This window comes from Melozone crissalis, unplaced genomic scaffold (genome assembly GCF_028551555.1).
Source record: "Melozone crissalis strain CALT ecotype California unplaced genomic scaffold, PUWL_Pcris_2 ptg000005l_1, whole genome shotgun sequence".
In the NCBI taxonomy this organism is placed as follows: domain Eukaryota; kingdom Metazoa; phylum Chordata; class Aves; order Passeriformes; family Passerellidae; genus Melozone; species Melozone crissalis.
Genome location: NW_026535783.1, coordinates 568,659 through 582,735, shown reverse-complemented (window position 1 = coordinate 582,735; position 14,077 = coordinate 568,659). Strand labels below are relative to the sequence as shown.

General features: G+C 39.7%; 1 protein-coding gene across 3 annotated transcripts in view; it reads left to right on the top strand.

Moving 5' to 3' along the window:
• Window positions 1–13,657, top strand: part of HAPLN1 (hyaluronan and proteoglycan link protein 1) — a 32,789-nt gene extending 19,132 nt beyond the window's left edge. For all 3 annotated transcript variants that reach the window (XM_054288287.1, XM_054288278.1, XM_054288271.1), the window contains 2 exons: window positions 5,262–5,564; window positions 13,368–13,657. In XM_054288287.1, the coding sequence (XP_054144262.1) occupies window positions 5,262–5,564; window positions 13,368–13,657 (593 nt within the window). The remainder of the gene's footprint in view (window positions 1–5,261; window positions 5,565–13,367) is intronic.
• Window positions 13,658–14,077: the final 420 nt, after the last annotated feature.

Sequence of the window (14,077 nt, the reverse complement as noted above, 5' to 3'; positions counted from 1 at the left end):
GGCCACCCCCAGCTGCAGGGTGAAATTAATGCTAATCAGTTGCAGGCTTGTACTGCAGATGAACTCCAACAAAAAATCAGCTTCTATGCAGTCTGCTCCAATATAGCCCAAAGCTAATATTACAGTGCATATTTATGTTATAAAAACATTATGTCCCAAACTGTCAAACTCAGATTTGTAACACATTTACATACATAGTTTAGCCCCTTTTGAAAAGTGATTTTGGAAACCTTACGGAATCAAATCTGTTTGAATAGTTATCAACTAGTTGCCGCTCAGTTTTTATAAGTATGTAAGTTTATATCTTGATCTTTCCTACTTGTAGGGTGTTTTTATAATGTATATGCAAATCAAACACATGTACTGGAAAAGGAGTGTGTTGTCTGGGGAAATGTAGTTCTGAAAAAAATAATAAGTATTAGATTTCTAATTTCTAATTTCTAAAGTAAAAAGGTTTGGATTCCTATTGAATTTGCTAAATTTTTATTATACCCAGTGATACTTCTATCCATTGACAAAGAATGGATTTTTTTTATTTTAACAAAGATATGATGAAGGAAAAACAGAGATGCTGAAAAATAGGAAACCTCTTCAGTGTCTTGTTTATGAAGTTGAATTTAACACACATTGTATTACATTACATTCATACACTGCAGCTCAGAACATCACAAAACAGAAAAGCCCTTTAACAAAGGATTTACAAAAGGCAAGAACTGAAGCAGACTCTCTAGCTAATTGATGAAGCAGAGTAAAATGCTGTTTATTATTACCCTGCCAAGTTTACATTTGCATGCTTTATTTTCTTGGACCAAGTCACTGAGGTTTAGTAATAGCAAAGATTTTGTTAAAACAAAAATAACACTTGGACGACAGAAGGGTGAGGGAGAGAAGAGGAAGCAAGGGGACTTTAGGAAACTGGTGGAAATGGGTTAGAATGTTCTGAAAGAAGAGTGGCTTCATCAAAAGGTGACTGCCTTGCTTGACCACTGGGTAATTTGTCCATCCTGTTCTGCACTGCCCTGAGGACAAAGAAATTGTTATAGGCAAGAGGATCCGACAGCAGGAAAAAAAGTAAAAAGGAAGGTGGATATTTATACCAGTGCAAAGTTTTTGGCTCATGTGTTATCTTGTCTTCAGTCCCCCCGAGTCCTACAGCACTTATCTCAACAGAGATGTCTGAGGATAAACATTCTGAGCTGGATCTTCTCTAATACCACTTTATTTCAGCTTATTATGAGACTGGGCTAAAGCCAACTGTAAAATTTAGGTCTGGGTTAAGTTTCCAAGCCCTGCTGAAGATTAGGGAAGTCTGATCCAAACTTTTGTTTCAGGTCTCTCTTTTCTGCTTTATCAAACCCACATGGGGAGGTGGTTCTTCAGTGCTTTCTGAGATGTCTTTCATGCTCCAAAGAACAATGTTAAAGTCTGATATTTTCCATAAAACTAGAATTAAAAAAAAAAAAAGTATCAGGTTAGGGCAGTGACTGTGATTAGATGTCACTTTTGAAACCATCCTGCAGGTGTCGCAGACATATTTGATGAAAAATCCTTTCCTTAGGATTTTTCCTCCTGAGAAGCTGAGAGGCCTCAGGAACAAAATGTGAACAATGGTTATCTGCTGCTGTGGAATGCAACAGGTGCATCTGTGATTGGTCTCATGTGGTTGTTTGTAATTAATGGCCAATCACAGTCAGCTGGCTTGGACAGAGAGTCTGAGCCACAAGCCTTTGTTATCATTCCTTTCTGTTCTTAGCTTAGCCAGCCTTCTGATGAAACCTTTTCTTCTATTCTTTTAGTATAGCTTTAATGTAATACATATCATAAAATAATAAATCAAGCCTTCTGAAGCATGGAGTCAGATCCTCGTCTCTTCCCTCAACATAAGACTCCTGTGAACACGGTCACACTGGAGGTGTCCCCACATTTCCCAGCCCCTTTTGGCTGTCCTCTGTGGTGAGGTCTCTCTGCTGACCCTGTCTGGGCAGGGATGAGCAGCAGACAGGGTTTGGGGACAAGGCTGTGTCCTTGTCCCCTGGGGGACACAGAGCATGTGGCAGGGCCATGCTCCCTGCACAGTGACCCCGTCTCAGGGTGAGCCATCACTGCTGCAGGGGCACACAGGGAAGGGGGTGTCACACATGGTCTGTGCCACCATCTGTGCCAGGGCAAACCTGTCCCCTGAGAGGCGGCAAATGGCCAAAAAACAGCAGAGAAGTCGCCCACGCAACTTCGCTGATTTCATTTCCCCATAGCTTTAAAACCTTGGGATGCTAAAATTGAGCCTCCTACCAGATTAGCCTTGAAACGCTGTTGTTAAGGCAGACATTATTCCTGGAATAATGTGAAATTATAGAAAATGGGAAAAAAAAAAAAAAAAGCCACCCAAAAAAAACCACAAAGAGCAACTGTCCTGAACTTCTCAGGAAATCTTGGCAAGGGATCATGCAAAGAACACAATGCTCTTTTATGTTGATCAAAACATTTCATCTTAATGTCTATGAGTCAAAAGAAATAATTCATAGAAATTCAGTGATTCATTCAACAATTTCTTCTTTCTAAATAGCTTCCAGGAACTCCCCTACTCCCATTCCACACTAAAAAAAACCCACCAAAACAATGAAGTAACAAACAAAAACATACACAAAAAAAAAAACCAACCCCCCCCCCAAAAAAACCAAAACCAAAAAACCCAAAAAACTAAAAAAAAAAAACCCAAAACAAAGCAAAACAAAGAAATAATCACCCAAATAAACAAAATTAAAATAAGCAAAGAAAAACAACCCCCCCAAAAAAACCAAACAAATTCAAAAAGTAAAGCTATGCTAGGGTTTAATTGACTCTTTTTAAAATGAGAAATTGACCTTACAATGGATAAATGGAAATTTTCCATGAAAAATGTGTAGTTGCATAATTCCAGCTGTCTCTGCTCCTCCACAAGCACTGTGAGAGGAGGGCACTGAGACCACCTTGGTGACAGCAAGGTGCAGGTGGGAGCAGCATGCAGACCTGGCAGGATTCCCATTGGGAAGGGGATGAGGGGAGAAGATCCTGTTAGGCAAGGCAGCACAGAATCACAGAATCAACCACAGAATTACAGAATTCACAGGATGAATTAGGTTGGAAAAGACCTTTGAGACCATCTAGTCCAACCCATGACCCAATATCTCCTCATCAACTAAACCCTGGCACACAGTGCCCCATCCAATCTTTTTCAGTCCAGGGATGGTGACTCCACCACCTCCCTGGGCAGCCCATTCCAGTGACCAATCCCTCTTTCAGCGAAGAATTTCTTTCTAACATCTAACCCAAACCTTCCTTGGCACAGCTGAAGAGATAAGACAGCAGCTCCTAACATCTTTGTGGTATTTGCTGGGTCCCCCCCAGGACAAAGGAGGGATTATGAATATGTTCTTAGAAGGCTAATTTATTACTATATTATCTATATATGATATTATAGATATGATATGATATGATATATTATACTAAAACTATACTAAAGAATAGAGAAAGGTTACAAGAAGGTGACGAAGAATGATCATAAAAACTCATGACTGCTTCCAGAGTCCTGACACAGCTGTTGGTGATTGGTCATTAAGTCAAAACAATTCACATGAAACCAATCAAACAACCACCTGTTGGATAAACAATCTCCAACCACATTCCAAAGCAGCCAAACACAGGAGAAGCGAATCAGATAATTATTGTTTTCATTTTTTTCTGAGGCTTCTCAGCTTCCCAGGAGAAGAATCTCGGGCAAAGGGATTTGTCAGAAAATATGACAGTGACACCTCTTCCCAAAACCAGAGCTGCTGTGCTGCCAATGGGGCGTTTTTCCCCCCCCCCAAAAAAAATCGACACTGCCACACATCACGGATCCAACCTTTACTTCCCATTTACTCCTCCTCCAGGTGGCTGCCAAAGCTGTTCCCCTTCTCCCTGCCGTCTCAATTATTAAAAATATGGATATTGATCTAGCACCGATATCCAACTGTGATGGACAAAGACTCTCTAACAGTTTAAAGTTAGAAAGTGTGTGTTTATTGTGAGATAGCTCCCAAATACACACTGTGATTTACAGGTCATTACAGCGTCCTTTTATCTATACAAGCATTGAAGACCCAAAATACAAATGCATAGTCATCACTTTGGTACATCCCATTCCCCACTTCGTATGGTAATTAGTTCAAAAGCTATTAAGTACGCGCAGTTTGTTCTTTGAAATGGGTCCGTGGTCCCTTTCATGGGGAGGGGTCCCAAATGAGGAAGTAAATGAAGTATTCCTCATTCTGACCTTTCTACCTTTTCAATGCAAATATGACAAATGAACTCTTGGTAGAACTCCCATTCCCCATCTTCAATTGGTTTCAGAGCAGAGGAGGCCACAATTGTCTTATGTTCCCAAAAGCTTTTACCAGTTTCTATATTCTTCATTATAAACCCAGCTAACCAAACATTGTGTTGACAAGCAATCAATTATTAGTTAACTACTAACTCTTAACTTCATTAAGGCCTACCTATTTATTTTGATTAACTCCAATATGACGCCAGTAAGGGGGGCTATTTACAGACGCAAACAAGATGGGGCTGCTGTAGAATGCGCCTCAAGCTGTTTTATTTTTCAGCATCAGCCTCATTACATGGTTATGACAATGGGAAGATGCCAGCAGCTCACATCCCAGGCAGCAGATGCAGAACTCAATGTCACAACTCACTTTATGAACTTTGTGACCAATCACACAAAGCAAAAGCACACTGACAGTATTTATATCTGTACAGTGTATATTCTGTATTGACAGTAGTTCTATCCAACCACTATAAGCACAGGTACCTTTGGTTAAACAATGCTTGCTTATTTCAAATGCAATACCTGCTTGTGAGCCTTCAAACACAATGCACAGAGCTCCGTTATTAAGCTTCAACCTTCCTAATATCTTGCTAGATGAACTTTTCTGCAGCTTAGGGAGTTATTCTAGACAAGTGTTAATACTTGTGCACCATTGTTCTATTTGTCCTTGCTTTTTCTACAGTTTAAATGATTTTTCTGCTGACCAATCTCATGGCTGTTGCTTAGCTCCAATCGCAGTTCTGCTGCATCTGAAGCCTGCATCTTGCGGTTTTCCCAAAACCCTCTGATTTTGTGAATTTCCACACAATAAAGCTTATCTCTAACTAAAACCCCAGCTCCTACAAAATCCCTAAATTATTTAAAGCTTATGCCTCAGTCTCAGTGCCTGGTAACTCTCTCTCTGCCCCTGCCCCAGGTGTGGTGTTCCCCTACTCCCCGCGGCTGGGGCGGTACAACCTGAACTTCCACGAGGCACAGCGGGCGTGCACGGAGCAGGACGCGGTCATGGCCTCCTTTGACCAGCTCTACGACGCCTGGAGGTCGGGGCTGGACTGGTGCAACGCGGGCTGGCTCAGCGACGGCTCCGTGCAGTACCCCATCACCAAGCCCAGGGAGCCCTGCGGGGGCAGGAACACCGTGCCCGGCGTCAGGAATTACGGGTTCTGGGACAAGGACAAGAGCCGCTACGACGTCTTCTGCTTCACGTCCAACTTCAACGGTGAGAGCGTTTCCTTTGCCCTCCCCCCAGTAAACGGCTGTGCTTAGGCGAGGTGCTCCAGGGGCAGAAAGCTTTGTCAAAGCTTGTGTTAAACCTGGAAGACGCTAGGAATGAAATAACCAAGGGTAATAAAATAATTGTTGAGTTTTCAAGGGTACGCACGCAGAGCAAAGTCGTGTTTGCCACGCGGTCATATAGGTAGTTTTTACAACTCAGGACTTGTACTGGCAGGACTTTCTAATGTCTCCACCTTCACTCCTTGAAAATTTATACATACCCTTTATACATACCCCATTAAAATTTCTACACATCCTTTTAATGCTGGTGTGTAATCAGTTTAATTCAGTTCAGCCTTCAAACCTGCAGTTCATTAATTAAGATTTCCTGTTGAAGTCAATAATTCTGCTCCTACTGCTAAAATCTGTCAGCAGAACAAAATTTTGATCATCACTGCACCTATTCTGCAGTGTCCAGCAGCTCCTGCTCATGGACCAGGTCTAATATGACTAATAGTTCCTTATCAGCAGACCTATTTCTAGATTTATTCATAATTTAGATTTCTAATCTTAGTATGCTGCGAAGCCACTGATCATTTTTGCTCTGAGGCTGGACTTCTGTAAACCTTACTTTAGCAACTGCAAGCTTTTTTTTTGCTATTAGCTGATATATATTTTAGGTATGAAATGAAATTAAAGGACCCAATCTCAGCTTGCTATCATTTCAGGGTTTACCTAATGTCAGGAAAAGATGTAGAAAGCATTGCTGTGAATGCATCCAATCCTCTACAGCATCCAACTTGTGGATAATTCCTACACAACTCTGTACAGGTTTGGCTTGCAGCCCACTCAGACCATGGAGTGTGGCCTTTTTATATTTATGCACAGATTGCTTAGCCACAGTGAAGCAGCTTTATCCTACAGCAGAGCAAAAAATAAACATAAGCCTTGGTTTTAGAAGATGTGCTCCAGTGCTAAGTCTGCACCACCCTCCACAGAAAAAGACCCATCAAAAAAAAAAAAAGAACCAAAACAAACAAAAAAGTACCCTCCCCAAAAAAAAAAATTAAAAATAAAAACGAAACAAAGAAAAGGCCTAAAAAACTCACTACAAAGAAAAAAAAGATACACACAAGATTAACCCCTCCCCCCCCCCAAAAAAAATACAACAGAAAAACCCAAACAACTCCTCTAAGCCAACAGTATTACATTTGGTTCAAAGTGATCTGAAACAAAAGTTTGGCTGATTTCTTTATCGTACTGCTTCATCCCATTAAAAGCTGGCTCAGTTTTTCTTGCTTCATTTATCCCAGCTGAAATCCTGAATGAACTCATCTCTTCTATGCGGATTTAAGCCTGTGCTATAGAAATATCACCAGGGTATTGAATAATCAAACAAAAATAACTAAAATGTGATAGCTGCACTTTTTTTCTAACCCTTGCAGAGTAAAACCTTGTGACTACTGCTCGGTGATCACCACCCTTTTACACACCAGGTGCTGAGCAGCGCCTCTTAAGGAACAAAATGCACAATTTCTGGGGAAAAGAAAGAATAATAACTACTGACTAAGATATTGGAAAAAGAGAGAGAGAGAAAGAGAAAGTGTAGATAGATATAGATATATAGATGATATATAGATACAGAGATATATAGATATATAGTTATATAGATAGATATATAGATATAGATACAGATTATATAGATAAGATATAGATTATAGATATAAATATAGATAAATATAGATGATAGATATAGATATAGATGATATATAGATATAGATATAGATATAGATATAGATATAGATATAGATAGATATATATTCCCACAATTCAATGTCAAATGTGACTCATCAGCTGAAAATCCAGATTTCTGCTTCTCTCAGCTTCCACTCCCTTAACTCACCAGATTGCATTTTCCTCACATGTCCCTTCTGTGTTCTCCACTGCTCCCTGTCCCAGGCTCACCTCCATAACCACAATTAACCCCAGCCACTCTGCCAGCTCCCTGTTTTCAGCACAGCATTTTGGATGAAGTGTGTTTAATGGCATATGTTGGCTCTCTCACTGCAAAACCAAAGCAAACAACAAAAACCAAACCAAACCGAACAAAAAGGGAAAAAAAAGAAAAAAAAAAAGATCAACGAAAAAACCAAAAACTAAAAAAAAAAAAAAGAAAAAAACCAAAACAAAAATAAACCACCAAAAAGAAAACACCAAAACCTGGAAGGAAAAAAAAAAAAAAAAAAAAACACGAAAAGGGGAAAAAACCCAACAAAAACAATGAACCCCTATTACTGCAAGACCCAATATTGACTCTCTCAGCTCAGGAACAGGCAAGGAAAATGAGAGGTGGTTGGGACACAGTGCATTCCCAGTGGCCGCTGGAGTCTCCTGATAGTAGGAAACAGAGGGGCCTTCAACGTTATGTAATGCAGATGGGAAAATTCCAAGGGCCACAGAAGCAGGGAAGGATAAAGACAATTAAAAAAAAAAAAAAAACAAAACAGTTGTGGGAGTTTCTATAAAAAAAGAGTCAGGTTTAGATACTTTCTAAATGGTTTCTCCGTAGGGAAAAAAATCCCCCAAATATATTATGATCTCAGAGATTATTTAAAAAAAAAAAAAAAGGATCCATTTCAAGTAATTCAGCTCTAAAAGCAAAAAATCTTGGTCTGAAATACATGCAAAGCTTGTTTTTTACCTGAAGAAGGATGTTAAAAGCCATGGTACTCAGCCAATTGGGTAAAAAAATTAAAATGTAATCATCAATGCAGTGAATTCAAATCCAGGTTCAGAGTTTTCCCTGTGGAATAATTGGATCCCAACTGCGATGACCTGGTTACACAAAAAATAATGGTTAAATATGAAGGCATTGTACCGCTAATAAAAACATTTACATGCTTTTCTGTTATCTGCACAAGGAAATAGTTTGAGCAAAGCTGCAATATCAAATAATCTTGTTACTTTATGAAATTACCCTCCATGATGACTTTTCATAGAATAAGGCAAATACAACATACATTTTTTTCTGCCCATGTAGCTGATTTATACTGAAATGTTTCTGTTGGTTCCTACAAGATTTGTTCATGTTTTGCACCCAAGAACATGAAATAATTCCATAGCCCTTATATCTAATAGTACCAGCAATCTACCAGTATATATATAGTGATGTGTACATATATGTATAAATATATATATATGTATATATATATATATAATGATGTGTTTCATAAAACAAAGCAAAGACCAACACAGCCTGATGCTGTCTGAGAAATCCATCAAAATATTTTGAAATAACAAAACATTTTCTGCCTGCACTGGATGGCAATATGCTTCCCAACCAGTTTTTACATTCCTTGTGCTGATAAAGACTATTGGAAATGAATGTACACGAGTGGGGAGGATCTAACTTAAATTTGAAAATTCCACATTGGAATTTCCTGGTGCCTGAGGGCTCAGCTTTGCTCTCTCACAGCCAGTTTCTCCTTCACTTGTCCTGCACTTCAGTCCATGTCATCTTTAGAAGAGCTGAGGGGATCCAAAGTTTTTCCAGGGCTGCAGATCACCCCAATTTCTCTCCTTCCCTTGTCCCAAGGAATGAGGATATTCCCCACCCCCATGCAACCTCTCCAGATGATCAATTTGACGAAATAAATGCAAATAAATTCTTTTGTCACAATCTTCCCCACTGAGCCTAATAGCCATAACCAAGGAATGTATAATGGAAGAGCTGAGTGGTTATTCCTTATCTATTTTCAAAGGTCTTCTGAAGGACAACAGTTGTTTGTTTTTTGTTTTTTTGTTTTTTGTTTTTTTAAGGAAAATCCCTGAGAATCTCTTGCACTGAAAAGTGCTGAAAGAGCTAAATGTAAATGTATTTATCAGATCCTCTATAATTAAACCTTTTTGAAGAAAATAAAACAAAAAGTACAAGTACAGCTTGCATCACACTTTCCCCTCAATAACATGCATTTTATTATATACTTTTTCCACAGAACCATAGTGCATAATTGATCTTTCATCAGCTCTAAGAGAATCAAGTAAAAATCTTGTTTCAACAAAATTAAGAACACGAGGAATACATTTTTGAGAGCATGTTAAAAGCACAGCTGTGAGCCACCTGTTTATTACAGCAGTGCATGTGACAAGCAATTGTCACATTTAAATGGGAGAAAGCTGTGGAAAGTCCTGTCTGAATAATGCTGACTGTTCATTTGACTATGTCAGAGTATTTTATCACTGGGAGCATGTAGCAACTGTTCCAAAAAGAGAAATTGAACCCGAAATAAAATCACACACCCTTTATTAGCAGTGGTTGCTTCTGACTCACCGGAGTCATTACTGGTATTGGCGTGTTTTAAAAAAATTTTTTTCCTCACATATTTAATTCAAAATCAGTTATTTGAGGGGATCACTGGGTGTCAAAATATTTACCAGGTCTTAAATATCACTCTCCTTTTTTTTTTTTTATTTTTAAATAACAGAAACTTACTAATAAGCCTCTCAATTGAGCACTAAGCTTGAGGAAACCTCCGAGTGTGATTCATCCCTAAAACTTCCACAGTCACAAGGGTGTGGGGTGTGTAGGCCAGTGGCTGGAGTTTTCCTCTTACAGCTGTTCTGTTACACACAAAAATCTCAAAATAGCTGTTATAGATGGGGTTTGGGCAGGTTTGCACAAACCCTTTGCCCCGTGGGTTTGGTGTGAGGGGTCAAATCAGGCATTAATGAGAGAGAGACAGAAAATTCTTCCCTATCCTTCCACATCAATTAACAAGTTCTGAGATTGAACAGTCAGGAACCCCTCCCAACTAATATCAGGGGGAAAACTGCAAATCTGCACAGAGTTTATTAATGGGATTTTATGTAATCAGACATTCTGGATACACATAGCACCTCTGTGGAGTTTACTATTAAATTTCTCTTATTTGAGGGAGGAGCAGAGTATAGGAGTATTTTATTATTGATGTCAATAATATTGATGTCAAAAGCTTGACCTTGCTGCAAACCCCTAGGAAATTACATTCCATTGACATATGGCCTGAACAGGAACTCACAAACTAGGTGAAGTTTACTAAACCCTATCAGTCCAAACCCCTGTTCCCCTAAATCAGAAATCCTGTTTGCTTTGGGGGAACATCTTAAGAGCGTATCAGCGACAGGATTCCATTTAGTAAACATTCCCTTTAGCAGCACGTTGTGAATGCTCTCAACTTGCCAAAACAGAGTTTTAAAAAGTGTTCCACAGAGGCATGATTACCTGTTCTCAAGAGTTTTGGAAATTATGGAAATTTTGGAATTTTGGAGTTATGGAAATTCTGTAGATATTGTCTCTGACATCAATGAATTTTTTTTAAAAAGTCTCTTTTCCACTGCAGCTGCAATGTAGATTCCTTTTTATGAAATGTTCTTGTCTTGATATCCAATTTCCAACCTTTAGGCAGGGTTAATTCAACTACTTTTATATTGCAATCTGACCTGACTTTCCTTCATTTAGAAAAAAAAATCCTGCTTGATTTTTGCAGGAATATGAAGCTGACATAACTCTTAATTCACCACTTTTTCTTTACCAAGAAAGCAATCTCATACTAGGCATAGTTTTGTGTATCTACCTGAGTTTTGTGAGGCATAAAGTGGATACTGTCTTGGAGTACATTCTTAATTAATCAGCAAAGAGTGTGCTCTGGAATTAGAAGGTGCCCAGAAGAATAACAAAAAAATTCCTTTTTTTCACCTAACTCTCCTCTCCAGGAGCAGGCAGATTGAAAAGTTGTGAATCTATTTGGAAATTACCGAATGCCTTCAAAGAAACACGATTCTTCTGCAGTCCACTTGGCTGTCAAAGCAGTGATGATAAATAACCCCAAGCATAATGAATGAAATGCTCACAATGAATGTTTATTGCCTTGATAAATAGAATCAATACCAATATTATTGCTGTGTATGGATTAGTAGGGTAGACTTGGCTTTTTGGGCTTTATTTTCTGGCATATATTTTCATTATGTCTCATTCCTTGAGACAGGGAACATTTTTCTCAGCAGAACTATCAGTTCAGTCTCGTGCTGTGGTGAGGATATTCACTTTGATGCCTAAAGAGAAACAGAGCTGCAGAACTGCTGGTGAAGACTTACAACAGACATGATTTTGCTCCACCACAGGCTAAAACTCTCCTTCTGAGAAGCTGTTGGATACCTTGGCTTTCTCACAAAAAAAAAGAAAAAAAATTTTTGCTGGTATTTAATCAGAAACAAGGTCACCACCTTGTCAGAGAGCAAAAGAGCATGTGTTACCTGCAGCTGCCCTCCCCTAAAATGCTATCAGTGAATGTGACTTCAGGTGGAGATGCCATACTTTGATATTAGAAGAAATAAATATAGCATTGCTTTTAGTTTTGAGGGGTTTTTTGGGGGTTAGATTTTTTTGTTGTTGTTGTTGGTTGGTTGGGGTTTTTTTGTTCAAATAATCTGTTTTCTGTACCTCTGCTGTTTCTTGGGTAAGTTCTTTTTTCCTCCTGACACTTATCAATTCACCATACAAAATAGTCACAGCATTTTCAACAACACAACATCCAACTGGCACAGACCCAAATTAACCACTGTTTCACATGATCCTTCAACATAACATCTCCATTTCTCCTCAAAAGTCAGTGTTATTGTATTGTTGCCTGAAATCAAAGCAGAAAAAAAGCCTTGCCACAGTATTAAAATGGTAAGATAAAAAAAGAAGTTCCTTACTGGAAGCTTCCAGGTATATCCATAGTCATGGGCTATGGGCACAAAGGTATTCAATTTGTACAGTTTTCATAAGGTTAATTAATTAGGATATCTAAGAGATATATCCAATAGGAGATTCAGTTGCCCCTTGGGTTGGTGCAAGGGTTTCTATGCCCCAATTCCTGTTATGTCTTCTTATAGGTTCTCTGCTTGACAATAAGACCAAAAAGTATTTCAGGAATGTGCTGAAAGGTCAACTTGTTACTCTAACATCTTAGAGAAAGGGTAGGAAAAATACCAGGAGCTGTATAACTGGTATACAGAGCTGTGGATTTATGAAAAGTGTATGAAATTGCATAAAAAGTAAAACTCTTTAGGCAACACCATTGAGGTCACAGAATCACCTGAAAGGAAGTTGTAGTCAGGTGGGGTTGCTCTCTTTCTCCAGGCAGCACTGACAGAACCAGAGAAGGCAATCTCAAGGTTCTCCAATGGAAATATAGGTTGGATAATAGGAACCATTTTTACAGAAAGGGTGATAAAGTTCTGGAATGGCTGCCCAGGGAGGTGGTGGAGTCACCATCCCTGGATGTGTTTAACAAAGCCTGGATGTGGCACTGATGCCAGGGTTTAGGTGAGGTGCTGGGGCTGGGTTGGACTCCGTGATCTTGAAGGTCTCTTCCAACCTGGTGGTTGGACTCGGTGATCTGAAGGTCTCTTCCAATTTGGAATTCTGTGGTTGGACTCCATGATCCTGAAGGTCTCTTCCAACCTGGTCATTCTTTGGTTGGATTCAATGATCTTGAAGGTCCCTTCCAATTTGGAATTCTGTGGTTGGACTCAATGATCTTGAAGGTCTCTTCCAACCTGGTCATTCTTTGGTTGGACTCAATGATCTTGAAGGTCTCTTCCAATCTGGAATTCCGTGGTTAGACTCAATGAGCTTGAAGGTCTCTTCCAACCTGGAATTCTGTGATTCTGTGTGATTCTTTGATTTAAGACTGCCAAGATTTAAGCCTGCAAAACCCCTCCAGCACCGCCAACACCCAAACTCTGCACACCGCTAACTCTGCCTCTCCCCCTTTCTCCCCAGGCCGCTTCTACTACCTGATCCACCCCACCAAGCTGACGTACGACGAGGCCGTGCAGGCCTGCCTGAAGGACGGCTCGCAGATTGCCAAGGTGGGGCAGATCTTCGCGGCCTGGAAGCTGCTGGGCTACGACCGCTGCGACGCGGGCTGGCTGGCGGACGGCAGCGTGCGCTACCCCATCTCACGGCCGCGCAAGCGCTGCAGCCCCAGCGAGGCCGCCGTGCGCTTCGTCGGCTTCCCCGACAAGAAGCACAAGCTCTACGGGGTCTACTGCTTCAGGGCCTACAACTGAGAGGGTACGCCTAGAGCGTGAAAGTTTTTTTGGTTTTTTTTTTTTTTTTTAAGTGTGAAAGATGTCTTTTTTGTTGCTGTTGTTTTCTTTTGGTTTTTTGGGGTTTTTTGGGTTGGTTTTTTTTTGGTATGAACTCATGCAAGCTGCCAAAACTGTGATAAACCTCTTTTACTTACTGTAAAGAGTTTTCGTAGACACTCCCTCCCCCAAACCCGTTGGTTTGGTTTTGGGTTTTGTTTTGTTTTAGTGTTTTGCTTTCTTGATTTTTTTTTTTTTTTGTGAGAATATCATTCCATAGATATTTTAAATTAATATAATTTAATGGGAGCTCTAGGTAAGGAATTTTTTAGATTCAAATTCTTTAAGCTATGTCATCCCAAAAAGATTATAATTTTCGTGAATGGGGCATGCAATAGAGCT